Source organism: Rhinolophus hipposideros, assembly GCF_964194185.1.
Source record: "Rhinolophus hipposideros genome assembly, chromosome: 5".
NCBI lineage: Eukaryota > Metazoa > Chordata > Mammalia > Chiroptera > Rhinolophidae > Rhinolophus > Rhinolophus hipposideros.
Window position 1 is genome coordinate 49,720,260 of NC_138051.1, and position 19,144 is coordinate 49,739,403.

General features: G+C 32.7%; 1 protein-coding gene across 1 annotated transcript in view; it reads left to right on the forward strand.

Annotated features, from left to right (window-relative positions):
* Window positions 1-19,144, forward strand: part of TEX9 (testis expressed 9) — a 29,707-nt gene that overhangs the window by 4,361 nt on the left and 6,202 nt on the right. Inside the window, exons 3-9 of the mRNA XM_081049309.1 lie at window positions 166-229; window positions 1,858-1,937; window positions 7,525-7,573; window positions 8,332-8,405; window positions 9,911-10,086; window positions 12,643-12,725; window positions 13,101-13,274. Of these exons, the coding sequence (XP_080905435.1) occupies window positions 166-229; window positions 1,858-1,937; window positions 7,525-7,573; window positions 8,332-8,405; window positions 9,911-10,086; window positions 12,643-12,725; window positions 13,101-13,274 (700 nt within the window). The remainder of the gene's footprint in view (window positions 1-165; window positions 230-1,857; window positions 1,938-7,524; window positions 7,574-8,331; window positions 8,406-9,910; window positions 10,087-12,642; window positions 12,726-13,100; window positions 13,275-19,144) is intronic.

Below are 19,144 nucleotides of genomic sequence, written 5' to 3' on the forward strand. Positions count from 1 at the left end.
TTAGAGATAAGTGTTCTAATAGTTATGTTAATTTAAAAATAAATTGTCATGTGTTTGTTTTGGCATTTGTTGATTAACTAAAGTGTAGTTAATGAAATTTAATTACTTTTATTTTTATTAGAATCTTCAGTATATCCCAATTTTTAAATTATCATCTGCTTTTAGGCGGTTAAATGCAGAATTGGAGGCAAAAACAGCTGATCTTGTTCGACAAGCTGAGGAAGTAATAGTAAGTAAATGTACAATTATTAGTAATTCCATGGAAGTGCTAATATTTTAACTTTTTAATTTGATTTATAACATACATACTAAAAAGTGCCCAAAGCATTAAGTTTTCAGCTCAATAAATTATCACATATTGAACAGAATACATATAGGTATGTGTATATACTCATATGCATTTATATGTTTTTGATAAATCAGCACATTTTCTAAAAGCTACTAAAAACGTGTTTTCCATTTAGATGTCCAATCATCTAATAAGAACATTAATATTTAATATTTCCCACTATTTAAATCTTAATATTTGAGAGTAGCTATATAGAATGAACACTGGTAATTTAGAAAACGAAGAAAGAAAATGGTCTCTGGACAAAAGTTGAATGAAGGATAACATTCATCAGATAGTAATTTGTTTCTTAAACTCTGCAGTTGGATATCACTCAAATTTTTAGGGCTAGACCATAGTCAGATTTACAGTCACGAAGAATGTAGTGAGGTTATAACACTGAACAATGTAGCATAATTTGGCCTAATTTGGGTATCAAATTGGTTATTCCTACTTTAAACATCCCTTCTTTAGCATCAGCATTCCCATTATTAATTGATAGGATGTAGTAGTATTCCTTAGAGGAATAAAGTGGCTGCTTTCAAGCTTTTTTTAAAGTTTTTATTCTAATTTAATTATAATTCTTTCTTTTAAACTCCAACCCCACCCCACCTTGGAGTTGATGGGGGCAGGGAAGAATAGGCAATATTTTATTTTAATGCCTTATATAGCTCCACCATTCTTTGTTAGTTTAGGAATAAGTAACATAAATATATATGTAATTTCAGGTGATATAGATAATGGTTGCAGATTTGCTAGTTGCATTTGTAATTAAATATTTCACCAAAAAGAAATATTTTTATTATATCTTTTAGTTTTTGCCAGTGTCTGAAAAGCAGGAAAATACTTGAACAAAGAAACCCAATGTTGTAGTAGTATGAAGCATTTGTTATGTATTTCTGCCCAAGGAGCCCTCTAATAAGGACTTATTTATTTATTTATTTTTTTCTTTCCAGAAAGAGTAGAGTAGAAAACTGGGAATGCCTGGGGAAGGGATAGGGCATTCCTGTCCCCACAGAAGCTAATGGATAGAACTTTTGCCATATTGAATTGTTGTTTACTCACTTTTGTTTCTTGACATATCTTTGCCAAAAGCTGTTCTTAGTGCTTCCTTTTTAGCATTTTCATGATTTTCTTAACATTGAAGCTTTGGGTGATTTCCGACAAGTTTTCCTACCCATTAAATGGATTTATGCTTTCATTTCTTGTGAGTCTAATTTCCTTTGCATGTTACACAGATAGAAGACTCTAATGTAGCTGGGGAAGCAGGAGTCGGCTAAGATCATACGAAGGCATTGGCACTCTTACATTTTTTTCCCTTACAATTGACTTTCTTAACCCAGAATGGATGAAAGGTTAAACTACGTTGTTGCAGACCTTATTTTCATACCATAGCATTTAGAATTGCTGTGCCTTGATTTCATGGAAACTGGACAACTCTGAAATGATTAACGATCATAAAAGCACTTGAATAAATCCTAGTTTTGTAGGGGTTTTTCTATATGACTTATCTTTATTTGTTTAACTAGAGAGATCAGCAAGAAGTACAATCTAGGCCTATTTCAACACAAATTAAATCACATGAAGGGGAAGATGACTACAGTTTAAGGTACGTGACTTAAAGTCTCAAACTTTCTTTTTTTAGATGTGTAAATGCTTTAAGATTGTTTTATTATTTCCATTTTTTTAAATTAAGGTATAATTGTCTCATTTTAAAAGTGAGGAAACTATACTTAAGAGTTCAGTAGTTTGCCCAAGGAGGTATGGATAGTATGTGATTTCACTGAGATCCAAACCAGAGTTGATATAATTTCTAAACCTATTTTCACATACTATACTACCTTTATTTTAAAATAGCATGTCAAGATTAGGTAAAGATAATAAATTTGTAAAAGTAAAACGTATTCAATCTTTTTTTCTTTGAATTTCATGTGAACTTCAGATATGTCAAGAAATTAGGGACTGAGAACATACTTGGGACTAAATTTAGCAGGAAAAAGTGTAATAGTAACAGGATTTGTGTGAATAAAATTGTAAAATCTTAGAGACAATGGTGATCACCAAACATTCCAATTCCCTTGCTATGAGCAGAAGACATATTATTCTCTTCCAGGCCTAAACGGACAGGAGTTGGTCTTTCAATCTCTAGTTGACTCTTTCTCTGTCATGATCAGTGAAAATTTAGTTGGTGAAACCTCCCAGCCTAGTCTCTCGGTGACTATGAGGAATGTAAAGAAAAAAAGGGTCCTCTCTCCCTCTCTACTGCTGCCTGAGATTTTGGGGTTAATATCCTAGCCTAACCTAACTAATACAGCATTTGGTATTTAGAGTTGGGTGTTGATTAACAAACTCTAAAATTGTGGCTTTGGCTTAGCAGTTAGGTGGTAGCTAGCAAGGAAACTGATATTGGAGGCTAGAAAGGTAGAGGAATACTGTTATGTAGTTGCAATTAATTTAATAAAACTGTCACCTTTGGTAAAGAGGAAGGCAGAACAGACGTCTAATGAACTTGTGCTCTAGGGGAAGAGGTCGGTAAACAGTATTAATAGTATGCGCTGTTACTATTAGCTGTAGTTGGCGTGGTATTTTAAGAAGGAGACAAGTCTGTGAAAGCATTGGCTGTTTTGCAAGCAGAAATGAAAGGGAATATGGAGATTCTAGGAATTAGAGGCCTTGAATATTGGAAGAGTCACCTGCTTCTAATTTTGATGAGGTCCAATTTATTTTTTTTTTCTTTTTTGACCTGTGCTTTTGGAGTCATATCTAAGAATCTATTGCTAAATCCACGATCATTAAGATGTATCCCTGTTTTCTTCTGAGATTGATGTTCTTACACTTAGGTCTTTGACCATTTTGAATTAATTTTTATATGTGGTATGAGATGAGGGTCAACCCTCATTCTTTGCCATGTGGATATCTCTCAGCACCATTTGTTAAAAAGACTATTCTTTTCCCATTGAATGATCTTGGTACCCTTGTCAAAAATCACCAGAGATATATGGTTTCAGTTTTGGACATTGATTCTGTCCCACTCATCTATGTGTCTGTTCTTATGCCAGTACTACATTGTTTTGATTACCCAGGCTTTGTAGAGTTAGTTACTTTTGGACCTCAAAAATTGAGATAAAATTGAGAAAAATCTTTGAGGAACAAAAGCCTGTTAAAGCTCAACCTTGAAGCAAAGATCAGACTAAAGGTGTGGTCTTCACAACTATTGATAACGTTTTCCAATGGATTAAGGTTCTTTAGGGCGAGGATCATCATATTTCAATGGCACCGTAGTTCCAATTGAATGAAAAGGCTCAGGGCAAAGATGTAACTATAGGTATAGTCTCCACATAGAAGCCTGATGATCTCAAAGCAACCCATTTTTAAACTGGGGTGGAGGTCAAGGAGACAGAAGAGAGGGAGGGGGTGGAAGGTGTTCAGGGTAAAGAAATGCAGTCTTGGAAAGAATTGTGGCTGTTCTCATGGCACATGGAACTGACTGGAATCAAGTAAGAAACGGACTAGTTTTTGAGAGTGCTGTACCAGCAAAGAAACTTGAAGAGTGAATGGATCTAAACTGTTATTGTTTAGATCTTAAAATAGCTATGGATCCTCCCAGTCGGCTAAGATGAAGAAGCAGGCTGTGATAGTTGCACAGCCCTGATTGGGTATAACAATCACCTTCTTTAAACACCTTAGAGGACTTAGAAACAAAAAATAAATGTACTTAAGCGGCAGTATATTGGGCTCATACTTGAAATATTGGAACATTATTCAGGTACTCAAAAGTAATTATTGCATACTACCCAGCAATTTCCCTCTAGCTATTTAACCAAGAGAAATGAAGAAAGATGTCCAAGCAAAAACTTGTATACAAATGTTTATGGCAGTTTTTATGCCAAAACCAAGTGGTGAATGGATAAAAATATCACGGTGTATCCATGCAATGGGATACTACTTGACAATAAACTCACAGCAGTGAGTCACTGATAACCAACAACATGGGTGCTCAGTGGAAGAAGCCAGACTAAAAATGTATATTTTTATTTTTTTTTTCATTATTAAGCACAAAGATGTATTTACTATTATCAAATACAACCTCTTAAAGAACTAGAAATAGCTGTGGAAGAAAAAAACATCTTAAAATTACAGAGACTAAAGAATCTCACATATGACATGAAAATGTTTTCAAATTTTATGTATGATTCCATGTATTTGACATTCTGGAAAAGGTAAAGCTATAGTGACAGAAATCAGGTAAGTGGTTGTGTGGGGCTAAGGGAAGGGGATTAACTACAAGGGGGCACAAGGGAACTTTTTGGGATGATGGAAATATTCTCTATTTTGGTGTTTTTTAGTGGTTACATGACCACATAAGTTTGTTCAAATTTATGCAACTAGGCTGTATACCTAAAAAGGATGTATTTTACTATGTGTGAATTATAGTTAAATAAACCTGAAAAAGTCATTTTTGAACACAATTAGTGCCAAGCTAGCCAGGTCTAGCTACTAGTGGTACAATGGTAAGTAAACAGATCAGGACCTGTTCCCAAGGAGTTAATGTCCAGTGTGTTGCTTTTTAATTTTATTTTGAAAATTTTCCATAAAAAATATTTTTTACATCATTTGATACATACATATCTATGTGTACATGTAACATGAAACTATTTGTCCTCATTATATGTAATGCTCTGATATTTTATGTAAAATGTTTGCTATCAAAATTCCAAACATTGGATTACAAATAAGATTAGGCATGGCTTTAATTCAGTAAACTAAAAGATTGAAATGATGGTAACAACACCTGATCTCTAGTTTCTGTTGAAGCAAGCCAGAGACTGATTTCACAAGCATAAAAATAAATCTGTTGATTTTTCTTTTACTAAATTTTCCTTAAGTGCAAAGTGGTGATGACACCTCTGTTTACCTACTAGCTCAGGTGGCGTTTTTTTTTTTTTTAAATGATTCTGTTTGAACAGATGGCTTTTACCACATGAAACATGGCACTTGACTATTAGTTGGGAATTGCTGAAGATGGGCAATAATTAATTCTGTAAAGAGACAATCCATTTCAGCTTGGAACAATGATATTTATCTAAATTATTATAGTCAGGAAGTATATAATAGCTCTTCACCATCCAGGGTTACTCTGCCAAACAATATAATAGAAAAACCAGAATTTAGTTTCCTAAAAGTCTAATGTACATATACTTTAGCCTGCTGGAGCAAGGTTTACCACACAAATCATTTCTTTTTTTTTTTTTTTTGAAAATTGAAAATTGCTTTGCTGCGTTATTTCTTTGAACTGATGGTATTTTTTTAAACATTTTTAAAATTAGTTTCAGGTGCACAAAACAATGTAATAGACATTTATCATTTATATCCCTCACACTGTGTCAACCCTCCTCCTGCCATCCACTACCCCTCAGACATAGCACACAGCCATTACATTTCCACTGTCTCTATTCCTAATGCTGCACTCTGCTTCTTGTAACCATATATATATATTATATATATATATATAATATATATATGTATGTATGTATATATACATATATATGTATATAAATATGTATATTTATATACATATATATGTATATACAATTGTAGTTGGCATTCATTATTGCTCAGCTTCAGCTTCAGGTGTACAGTGCAGTGATCAGGCATCTACATCATCCCTGAGGCGGTCTCCCTAAAGAGACAAGTGTCCATCAGAGACCCTACAAAATTTTTACGACATTATTGATTACATTCCCCAAATTGACTTTCGTATCCCTGTGGCAATCTCCACACAAATCATTTCGATCATATCATACACCAACCTTTCCTGGAGATGTTTAACAAAAATTATTAGAATACGTGTACTTTGTGTTTTAGTTCATTTTTCTTGGAAATATAATAAAGTAATAGCATTCTGCTAAAACTGATGGAGACAGATAACCATTAAATGTCGTTTGGCTGATATGTATGTGTATGTGGTAGGGAGAGGGGAGTGGAAGATGCGAAAATGTAAGAAAATGGCAAATACTAATTTAAAATGAGGGTTATTAAAGAGGATACTTAAAATTGGTATAAAATTTGGAAATATTTTCATGTTACATGTGAGAATGGTTCTTTAGTCTATGTAATTTTAAGATATTTTGAAAGCCATTTTTTTCTTCCAGAGCTATTACTAGTTCTTTAAGAGGTTGTATTTAATAGTACCTATCTAAGTATATCTTTGTGTTTAATATTGAGTAAACCTACATATAACTAATTCAGTAGGTGGCATCTGATGGAACGTAATTTTGTTTTTGTGTCCTCTGCTGTGGTTAGGGGATCTTAGAGGATATGATGGAGTTTCTTCTTTTTTTAAAAATTTTATAACAATAGATACCAATGTAGTAGGTTTTCTGAAATATTAAGACATGTTAGAGACGATCTAGAAAATTGATCAGAGGTAGGCAGACTTTTCCTGTGAAGAGTCAGACAATAAATAGTTTTGGATTTGTGGGCCATACAGTTGTCACAACTATTCAACTTTGCTGTTGTAGTATGAAAATGGCTATAGACAGTCTGTAAATGAATGGATGTGGGTGGATTAGGCCTGTGGGCCCAAGTTGGCAGACCCCCACAGAAACTCTTTGTTTTAACTACTAATATATTTTGAAAATTTTGTGCATAAAAGCGACTTGTATTTTACGTGTATTTATTTATACATCTAAAAATATGTAATAAATATTAGCACCAATTTAAGAACTTATATGCCAGGTACTTTGGCAAGTACAATGCATAGAACAGTGAATAGTGTTTTCTGTCATCATGGAGTTCACAATGTAATGGAGAACAGATACTGACCAAGTATTTAAATGCATTGGACAAAGGATAACACTGAGTGAGCTCACAATAAAAAGCCCTGTGGTGAATCATTTTGTAAAATAGATAATCCCTGTGTATAGTCAGTGATTTTCCATTCATTAAGATTCGTGCTACATTTTCCTAATAAAATAGTAGCATTGTAGTGTATTTTATCAAAGGTGAATTATTTAACCAAAGCATTTTGTTTGTAACACTCATTTAAAATAAATGTGCATGTGCCTAAATAGAATTATAGCAGTCTACTTGATGTATATTTTCCCTTTCAAATATAATTATTATTGCATTTTATTGTGTCTCAGCTTAGTTATTAATCATGTTATTAATGTGTAATGTTTATTTTTGATCTGTAGAGATCTATTATTGTCTGAAGGGACAGTTCATCTACATTCAGAAAGTAAGGTATGAAATTAAACTTTTTGTGAAAGTAATTACATTCTGTAGAATTTAGGTTATATTTTAGACTTTTATTAGACAAGACAGAAGGGTTACGACTCTAGAAATAGAATATAAGTCTTGATACTAAGAAGAGATGCCTTCATGAAATGTTGCTCATAAAATAAATTGAATCCTTTTTTGTCTCAATTTCACTGAACAGTTTGGAGATACATTGGAAAAAAAATTCTAAGTGAAATGATCCTGTAATCTAAGGATTTTTAGTTTTCTCTCTGAAGCCCAAATTTCCTAGATAGAAGAGCTGAAAAAGTGTGTGATTTAAAAGGTTTATTCATTCATTGAAGTATTTACAGTGTAGAGATCACTATCTCAGGTGCTGGGCTTACTGGGATCTCCAGTTCCCCACCTCTGGGCATTTAGGCTTATGTAACAGTGTACTTGAAGGACTGTCTGGGGAATAATCAGTAAGAACTAAATTCTGTGAGTCAGAACATCCAGTTTAACATTCCACCAGGTAGCTGAATATCCTGAAATCTTTGGGACTCATTTTCCTTATCTGTGAATCTCTTGGTCCGAGTGATATCTAGGTGTTTTCCAGCTGTACAGTGTGGGATTGTTTAAAATACAATTTGATTCATTTCATGAAAATAGCAATTCTTTTATGTAGCAAACTAGCAAGCCTGTGTATTACAAAATTTCTTTCCTTGGCAAATGGTTAGAATCTAATTAATCAGTAGTTTAAATTCTTTTCATGTAAACCAAAGACCAAAAACGTGGATCCAGTCAACAAACAAAACAAACTACACTCTTCAAGTCAAGCAAGGAAAACAAATTCAAGGTACAGAACAGTTTTAAAAGTATACTTTCTTTTTAAAATTTTATAATTCACAGTATCATCATTCTTAATTATTAAGCTCCTTCTATTTCACCAGATCTTTTTATACCCAAAATATACAAAATTACATTATGTGTATTTATCCACATTTAATAATTTAAAACATTTTTCTACTGAGAAATGTTCTTGCAGCTGTTAATTTTGTATTGCTGTCTTAAGCAAAATCACATTTCAGATTTTTTAAGTGTTATTTTTAGTGAAACATTTTCTTAGAACTAGAGCTAGAATTAGAACTCTGCCTAATTTTCTCAGACTTAGTCATATGCTTTTTGAGCATTTTACAGGCACTATACCATATTGTATATATTGAGATACAGAATGATTTGGCATGCTTTAAGACTATAGTATAATTATAATTTACATTCTGTTGTTTTTGATGAGAAATAATTCAAAACTGTTCTTAGTATTTTAAGCATAAAATGGGACCCTAGAGACTCTTTGGGTTGGAGACCTTCTAGAAAAGTAGGGTCACACCTGCAGTGGGTTCTTATTCACAGTAAGTTATTAAATTTATATGTCTATTACTTACCCAAACTGATGCTTGCATTATAATTCTGGAAAAATCTTTGTTAATTCTTGTGTCTTTTAGTTGGCTAACTTTTTGTTTTTTCAATAAAAAAAAAAAAGTGCCACAATAGGAGGAGAAAAATCTAAAATTGATTGAAGAAAAGAGAACATGTACTACATACATAAATACATACATATATAACTGGAAAGGGTTATATTATTTTTAGACTTCAAGTTTACTTTTTAAAGAAAAGGTTTTTCTAAATAGAATTCAGAAAGAACCCTTTGCTTATGTGTTAAAAGTAAGTTAGACTTAAAATAAGTAAAAAGGAATTTTTGAAACCATAAACTTGATGGGTTAGGCCTGGCACCTTCTTCAGTGCCTTTAGAAGTGACTTTTATTTCATACTCTTCCCTTTATAAAAAAAATACCAAATCCAACATTTTGGTCCTGATTAGAATGTATTTCTTTAGGTTAAAAAAAGTTTGAGTTTGAGCTAGTAACTGTTCACACTGTAATTCTTTCTCAAGAGTTATTCTTCAGTATTTGCAGAATTATGACTAGAGTACTATCAGTTTGTACAGTTCTTCTCCAGCATGTAAAATTAAAAGCCACAGACTAGTTTTGACTTAGGAAGTCAAGTTCAGCACTCTTAGTTTTGATGCTCACTTGTTTGGAGGCAATATCTAAATGAACTGGCTTCATAAAGGCTTCTCTAGCTCTGTGGTTATGTGATTCATAAAGGTTGAAAGTCTAAGACTCTTATAATATAGCCCTTGAAAGTATCAATTATAAATTTGATCATAAATTTAAATTTTATAATTTTGATCTGCTTTGTTATTTGGATAAAAGTCGTATCTGGGAGTCATACCTTCTTTTTATATTATATATGTATATATAATATATAGTATATATTTACATATGTATTTTTCTTTTTTAGTATAAAAGTGAAATACTCTGTGCAAACTGCCAGTGATGTTGCCACTCTGGATGATTTCTCAGACTTTTCTCTTGCAAAAACAGTTAGCAAAATCGAAAGGCAACTGGAAGAAGAAGGCTTACCTGATTACGTAGATGATGATATTTTTTGTGGTGTTAATAAAGACATTGGCACAGGTAGGTTTTATTATCTTTATATCACAATTACTTAGAAAAAGATATTTAACTATTTTTTGCATTTAAAAACATATTGTGATGTCTTGCCTTTGTTTCACAATCCTCTAGTGGGACATGGTGGTGGGAGGAATGAGTGGAATTATAGATAAAATAAAATTGGTTATGAGTCAAAAATTGTTGAAAATGGATGATGTGTAAGTAGGATTTCATTGAACTTGTCTCTACTTTTGTGTATATTTGATATTTTCCATTATAAAAAAGTCAAATAAGACTATGTGGTGTTTCATTGACCACTTTTCAACTAAGGTTAAAATACCTCAAAACTAATTATTAAAATATTAAAATTAAAAAAAGTTTCTTTGAAGTTTTTACATTTACCGTTGCTGTAGTCTATTTATTGCATCTTAACACATGCAAAAGGACAGATGAATTAACAATCTAGCATTAGGTAAAATGATCAAATGAGTTTTCTAATGAATATAATTTTCTTATACTCATTTTCTTCATACTACTAGAAAAATAATACTAAGTTTAATCTAAAAACGTATTAGTTACCAGTAATGTCTCTAAAATTGTTAAATTTATGAGGTGTCACCTATGCTATATTGTAAACAAAAAATAAGACAATTGAGTGTATATGAACCGTGTTTCCCCAAAAATTAAATAAGACCGGGTCTTATATTAATGTTTGCTCCAAAAGACACATTGGAGCTGATGGTCCGGCCAGGTCTTATTTTCTGGGAAACATGGTAGTTAATGCTGAACTATAATTGTGAGTTCAGGCAAGCTACTTAGACCCTTGCTAATAGCAATTTGTTAGTTTGAAAATTTATCAGTTTATATTAGATGATCATAAAGTTTATCTTTAAATTTCTCTGCTTCTGTGAAAATCATAACAGTTACATGTATAATGATTATTGTGCTGCATGCTAGTTAGTCATAAATGAGGAGCAACTTAATTTATGCATTTATTCCATTTACTGACCTATCCAGGCTTCCTGGGCTAGTTGTTGGGAGGGAAGTTAAATGAAGCAGGAAGTTACCTTTACGTCTTTGTTAGTAAGATGCTTCAAGGACACACTGGTCAGATGTTGGCTGTTCCTCAGTACACAGTACCTAGGACCCTGTTCTCCCTCCCAGATCCAGGAACGAGCACAGACTACCTTGAATTGCTACTTTTTCTAATTGCTAAATCACCTCTCTTCCACTTTGCCTCCCTATCTTCTTCCCTTTTGAGAATTTTTGGCCTAGGTATCTCCCCTTTTATTCTTTTATTCCAGATGATTGCCTAGGGTTACATGGTGGGGGCAGAGATCAAAAAGTAGTTTAGCAGTACGGATTGCTTTGTAAGATTAAAGTTGGAGTGGGATGGGGAGGGGAGGTTAATGCTATAGACCTCCAGAGATAAGAGCATTCCGTTCCTTGACGATACTTCTAAGGTTCGAGTTGGGGAGAGAAGGAGATGGGAAAAGTCATGCTCTCCCATTCCTCCTCCTTTTCTGCTAGACACCAACTACTGCAAACTGTACACTCTTGAATTTATCATTTTCCTTTTATCCCCTGCTAACCAGAAGTTACAGGAGAGGCTAACAGAAGAGTTGAGGCTAGAGAGATCTAGGTGGATTAGAGTCAACAATAGCTCCTCAGCTCCATGGTTACACTGGAGACACATCGTTAAGAAATGCTTTGGGATAGGAAGTGTGTATGGAAATGTTTTGTGCTGTGCGGGATTTATCCTAATGATGTCTCAGAGGCAATTCAGGATGTTTACTCAAGTTTCATGATGGCAAAGCTTGTCTTATAATATCCCTACTATGCCTGGAACATAGTAGGGACTTAGTGTAGTATATCTTTAGAATAAACGAGTGAATGAATTAAGAATGAGTTTCACTTTATTTACTTTTATAGGCCTATAAACCTCAAAGATTTACTGCTGATGTTATTGAATAAAGAACTTTTGCTAGCAATGAAATACTATGAGGGTTTGTGGGAGAAAGCTTTGGCAGTAAATAAATTAATGTTATTTCTTTGTTTCTAAGACACATTCAGTACACTTTAACTTCTGTAAAATTGGGATGTATCTTACAGTCAAAAGGATTGTATAATCACAATGGCTAGATTTGAAGTAGAGTTTTGCTAGATTGGGTTTGTGTTTGTTTTTGCCAAACACTTGGGGACATTACTGACTTGAGATCACTTTAAATTCTGTTTGAGGTGTATTGGACCACCTTGGTTAAGTATGAATTCAGTCTGCATACTTATTTCAATATTGGCTTGTGGTTCAGATTCTCAGGAGTGGTTTTTGGGTTTTTCCCCCCCATTTTTACTTGGTTCCATTGTTGAGATGTGAGCAGTTCATTTCTGTTGGGTGGATTTGTTTTTCATTTACCTTTTTACATTAGGGGTATTTAGGGTCTTTAGTGTTCCCAAACAGGGATCTCCTGCTAGGCTCCCCATCTTGAGCATTTTTCCCCTCATAATATAATGGTCTATCTTACAGTTGATGACATCTTAGATTCAGTGAAAGGCAATAAATATAATTATTTAAATCCGCAGAAGCACAGATCAGATTTCTGAAGGCCAAACTCCGTGTCATGCAGGAAGAATTGGATAATGTTGTATGTGAATGCAATAAAAAGGTAAGTTTTTAAAACCGCTCAACATAAATGCTCTAATATTCAAATTTTAGGAGTAATTTCAATTATATTTTTAAAATAGCTTCATTGAGATATAATTCTCATTTAAAATTTGAATTCAAAAATTGTATGTAAAACCTGAATTTTATTCTGTTCTGAGATGAATTTGCAGAGCTAAATAATTTAAACTACTTGTTAGCAGTTAGAATTCTCTATATTTAACTTACAAGTGCAAGCTATTAAACACAAAACATCTGACTTCCATTTTTGAAGATGAAAATCAAATATCACATGAATTTCCTTTTTGTTTTCCTGCTTTCAGTTTTGATACCAAATCTTGTGTGTTTTTTCACATAATCTATAATTTCATAACTATAGGAGGGTGAAATTCAGGATTTAAAGTCTCAAATAAAAAATTTTGGAGAAGACTGTGTGAGACAGCAGAGAACAATTAATTTGCAACAGTCTCAAACAGAAAAATACAAAACTCTTTTCGAAGAAGCAAACAAAAAATGTGATGGACTGCAGCAACAGCTGTCTTCAGTAGAAAGGGTAATTATTTTGCTTTTTTCCTAACCTAATGCCAAAGATGCAGTAAAACATTGAAGTCACATTTGTATAGATACCACTTTTGGTTAGTTATTTTGTTAGTATTGACTAAAAACTCTTTCCCCACATATGGGAGAATATTTTTTTAACAGCCTTATTGAGATACAATTCATATACAGTACATCTCACCCTTTTAAAATGTACCATTCAGTGGCTTTTAATATATTCGGAGTTGTGCAGCTATCACCACTATCAGTTTTGGAACATTTTCATCACCCCCCCCAATAGACACCCCATACCCTTTAGCCACAATACCCTAACCCTCTTCCCCCAAACCCCTCTAGCCCTAGGCAACTTCTAATCTCTTTCTGTCTTGATCGATTTGCTTATTTCATTTACATTTCATATATTTGTGTATATTAGGTTAGTGCAAAAGTAATTTTGTTTTTTGCAGTTTTTAACCTTTTAAACCACAATTACTTTTGCACCAATCTAATAGAATCATACAAAGTGTGGTATTTTTGTGATTGACCTCTTTAGCTTAATATAGTGTTTTCAGTTTATCCACACTGTCTAGCATTTATCAGTACTTCAGTCCTTTCCATAGAGTATATAGCTATAACACGTTTTATCTGTTTATCAGTTGATGGACATTTGGGTTGTTTCTACTTTTTGGCTATTTTGAATAATGCTGCTGTGAATATGCATGTACAAGTTTTTGTGTGGATGTGTTTTCATTTCTCTTGGGTATGTACCTAGGAGTGAAATTGATGGATCACACATTAACCTTACATTTAACCTTTTGAGAACCTGCTGACTGGTTTCCAAACCAGCTGCACCATTTTTACATTTCCACCAGCAGTGTGTAAGAGTTCCAGTTTCTCCACATCCTAACCAACACATGTTAGATTACCTGTTTTCCTTATAGCCATCCTACTGATGTAAAGTGGTTATCTCATTGTGGTTTTGATTTACATTTCCCTAATAACTACTGATGTTGGGGATCTTTTCATCTGCTTATTGACCATTTGTATATCTTCTTTGTTCAGATCCTTTGCCCATTTTTTAAATTGGAATTTTTAAATTGTTGAGTAGTAAGAGTTCTTTATATATTCTAGATATAAGTCCCTTATCAGATATATGATTTGCAAATATTCTCCCACTCATTGGATTGTCTTTTCAATTTCTTTATGGTGTTCTTTGAAGCACAACAGTTTTTAATTTTGAAGTCCAATTTATCTAGTTTTTCTTTGGTTGGTTGTGCTTTTGGTGTCATATCTAATACTCTAAGCCTGTGCTGTCCTATATGGTAGCCACTGACTATATGTGACTAGTCCAAATTGTGATATTCTATAAGTATAAAAAAATCAGATTTTGAAGACTAAATACAAAAGAGAATAAAGAGTGTAAAATCTCATTTAATATTTTTATATTGGTTACATGTTGAAATAATATGTTTGATATATGAGGGCAAGTGAAATATACTATTAAAATTAATTTTACTTGTTTCTCCTTAAAGTGGCTACTAGAAAATTTTAAATTACATATGTGGTTCATATATTTCTATTGGTCTAAGAAATCTGGACAAGTGGTCTAAGAAAAAAAAATCGTATCTGGGAAACAACCGTTTAAATTTGTATTGACACTTTATCATTGTCGTTATGAAACTAAGCTCTGGTCACATCTCTTCTCTAGTCTTACATGATCATGAAACCTTGCCTACATCTTGATTCTTTTCTTGTTCTTGGCCTTCATACCCAACCCTGTGCATTCTTTCTTCCAAATGATTTTCATTTATCTCTTTTCAATTCCCATTGCCACTCACTACTTAATTCGAGCTATTATCCTATTTCTGAATCCTCCTCACTGGATATTTTATGTCCTTTTTCTTTTCCCTATCGTTTGTATCCTGTATTCTATCCATAGATTAATATTCCCAAAGGACTACATTGATTATAACTCTACCTTTTATGGGCAGAAAAGGAACTAACATTTTTTGAATGCTATGTGCCAGGTAAAACACATTTTACAGAAAGGGAAACAGCCTGAGAGGTTAAGCAAATTGCCTAAGAGGAGTGGCAGAGCAGGATTCGAATCGTATTTGTCTGACTCCAGAGTCTGTGTTCTTTCATCATAATAGTATGTACATTTTTGCTTTCAGCTTCTTTTGTTCAACATAATGTTTTTGAGATTCGTCAATGTTGTGTGTTTTGTAGTTCATTCCCATTGTATTGCTGAGTATGGATTGATCACATTTTGGTTATCTGTTCACCAGTTGATGGGCATTTAATTTGATTCCAGCTTTGGACTATTAGAAATAAGGCCACTATGAATTTTCACATACAGGTGTTTTGTGTAGACACTTTTTTTTTTCTGTGTAGACACATCCAGTATCATTCATGATGTTGAATAAATATCTAGGAATAGAATTTATGAGTATTATGGAAAGTGTATGTTTAACTTCCTAAAAAACTATGTTCCACAGTGATTGTACCGTGGTTCATTCCCACTCGCAATATATGAGAGTTCCAGTTACTCTATAGCCTCATGAGCACTGGGTTTTGTTAGTCTTTTAAATTTTAGCCATTCTAAAGGGGCAAAAGTAGTAACTTATTATAGTTTAATTTGCATTTTCTTTATAACTATTCATCTTGAGCATCTTTTTATGTGTTTATTGGCCATTCATATATCATCTTTTGTGATGTGTCTGTTCAAACCTTTTGGTCATTTAAAAGATAATTGAGTTATAGTAAAAGTTCGTTGTGTTTCTGCATAGAATCCCTTAGCTAGACTACTATGTATTGTGAATAGTTTCTCCCAATCTGACTTGACTTGGCTTTTTAAATTTTCTTAACAATATTTTTCAAAATGTAGCAGTTTTAAAGTTTGATAAATTCCAGTTTATTTTTTGTGGTTTGTGCTTTTTTCATCCTATTCAAGAAATGTTTGCTCACTTAAGGTCATGAGGATTTTCTAATATGTTTTAAGAAGTTTTATGGTTTTGGCCTTTATGTATATATGTATGGCATATAAATATTAATAGATCTATGATCTAGCTTAGTTAATTTTGTGAATGGTATGAGGATAGGGTCAAGGTTCATTTTTTAAAAATACAGATAATCAGCAGCATTTGTTGAAAATATTATCTTTTTCCATTTAATTACCATGGCACCTGTGTAGAAAATGAATTGACTATATTTGTAGACTCTGTCCTGTTACATTATTCTATGTGTTCATTGACCTGTTTGTTTGATATAATTCATTGGTAAAACCATATGGACTGGAGTTTTCTTTTAGGAAGGATTTTAATTACCAATTTCATTTATTTAGTGCATATAAGTCTATTTTCATTTTCTGTTACTTTTGAATCAGTTTTGGCAATTTGTGTTTTTCAAGAAATTTTTCCTACTCATCTAAGTAGTCAAATTTATTGTCATAAATTTGTCCATAATATTCCTTTATTATATTTATAATGTCTGTATGATCTATAATAATGACCCCAATTTCATTCTTGATATTAATAATTGTCTCTTCTCTGTTTTATTCTTAATAAATCTAGCTAGATACTTACAATTTCATTGAGCTTTTCAGTGAATCAGCATTTGGCTTCATTTTTTTTTTTTTTTTCTGTTTGTCAGTTTTCTATTTCATTAATTTCTACCCTTTAGCATTTCCTTCATTCTTATTTGGGTTTAATTTGTTCTTATTTTTTAGGATTCTTATGGTAGAAACTTAGATAATTTTCTACTTTTTTCCCCTAATATAAACATTTAAAGCTATAGTTTTCCCTCAACGTGCTACTTTATCTGCATCCCACAAATTTTGATACTGTCTTTTTATTAAGTTCAAAGTGTTTTCTAATTTCCTTTCTGATTTTTCTTGACCATTGGATTATTTAGGAGTGTATTGTTTAATTTCTAAATAATTGGGTATTTTTCATGTCTTTGTTAATTGATTTCTAATTTAATTCTGTATTGTGAGAACCAACTGTATTTCATTCTTTTAAAATTTGTTCCAATTAGTTTTATGGATCAGTATTTGGCCTTGCTTGATGAGTGCCTCATGTGTATGTGAAAAGAATATGTATTATGCTGTGTTCAGTGGAGTGTTTTATAAACATTGAGGCCAAATTTGTCGATAGTGTTGTTCAAGTGTTTTATATCCTTATTGATTTTTGACTTGTTCTATCAATCATTGAGAGAGGGGTGCTGGTGCTGGTGCTAAATTCTCTGAATAGAATTGTGGATTTGTCTGTTTTCCTTTTAGCCATACCAGTTTTGGCTTCGTGTATTTTCAGTCTCTGATTTGGTTGTCTGTACACTTAGGATTATAATAGTGTTTTGATTATTGCCACTTTGTAATTATGAATACTGCTTTTTAAATCTTGGATGATATTCCTTGTTCCAAAGTCTACTTTGTTTGATATTAGTGTAGTAATTCCAGTTTTATTATGATTAATGTTTGCATGCTATGCATTTTTATACTGAAAATGGGTCTTTATAGACAGCCTATAATTGGGTTTTGCTCCTTTATTGACTCTGACATTCTGCTTTTATTGGAATGTTCAGACCATTTACATTAATGCAATTTTTAACGTTTAGGTTTAAATCTACCATATTGCTATTTGTTTTCTATTTTTCCAACTGTTTTCTGTTACTTTTTTTATTTTCAATTGAATATTTTTTATTAGGTTGGTGCAAAGGTAATTGCAGTTTTTGCAATTTTAATCTTTTAAACCACAATTATTTTTGCACCATCCTAATAGTATTCCATTTTTTTGTAGTGCTACCTCATTTATTTCCCTTCTTTGAGGGATCAACAATCCTAATGTTTTTTCAGTATCTCTAAACAGTTATTTAACATATTTTGACAGTTTTTTTCCTAGTTGTTTGCAATGTGTTTTTATATTAGACCATTATTACTTCATCGTGGCTCAAAGCCTTAATCTTTGTTTTGGTTTTTTTCTGGTGAAATTAAAGTCAGTAGTACACTGCACAAGTCTCTGACCATGGATCATTTCCCATGGACACTCTTATCATTAGTAACTTACCTTTTAAAAGAAATGTCTGCTTGCTGGTTAATCTTGCTGCAGCTAAAACTGAGTTCTTTTTCATGTCCTAAAGATGCTTTGGTCTTTTCTGTTTTCATAGCAAAACTCCTCAAAAGGAATTTCTCAACTTCAAGTCATTTCCTTACCTTACAAAGAAAGTTTTTTTCATTTTTCCTATTTGTACCCTGCAAAGCCATGATATTAATGGTACCTTATCTTTGTTTAATAGTGCATAGTTTACAAATTGCTATCATATACATATGTAGTTGTGTACTCTCATGATATTTTAATTATATAGACCTACCTCTTCCCCTGTGTTCTTTATTTCCTTCTTCCTCAGCTTAGGTTCCATGATACACAATTATCCATTGTCTGTATTCTTAATTTGCCTGCCAATGTAGTGTATGGGCAAAACCCAACCCTGGTTAGCCTAATTTCCCCTCTACTGCAGGTCTACTCATGACCAGTGAATTATGGCTGGACAAAAATGCACTGCCAAGTGGATGGGTACTACTTTAAAATTATTTACAAATATCAATTGTAATGCCATTTTCCTCTTCCACTTTCTGACAGGTCAGTTCCCTCTCCTACTTTCAGAGGTGATTTTTTAAACAGGTGATCTTTTCACCTCAATTTTCCAATACCTCTTCCAACCTTCCCATCCTTACTTCATGACTTTGTCCCCTATTTTACTCAGAAAACAGAATCAAGAGATAACTCTTCCTCATCCTATCACTAAATCTATTGACTTTTCTGCCAATTGTTTCTACAATCTTAATCTGATTATTTGTCCTCCTCTGATTATCCCTCATCTGAATTACTA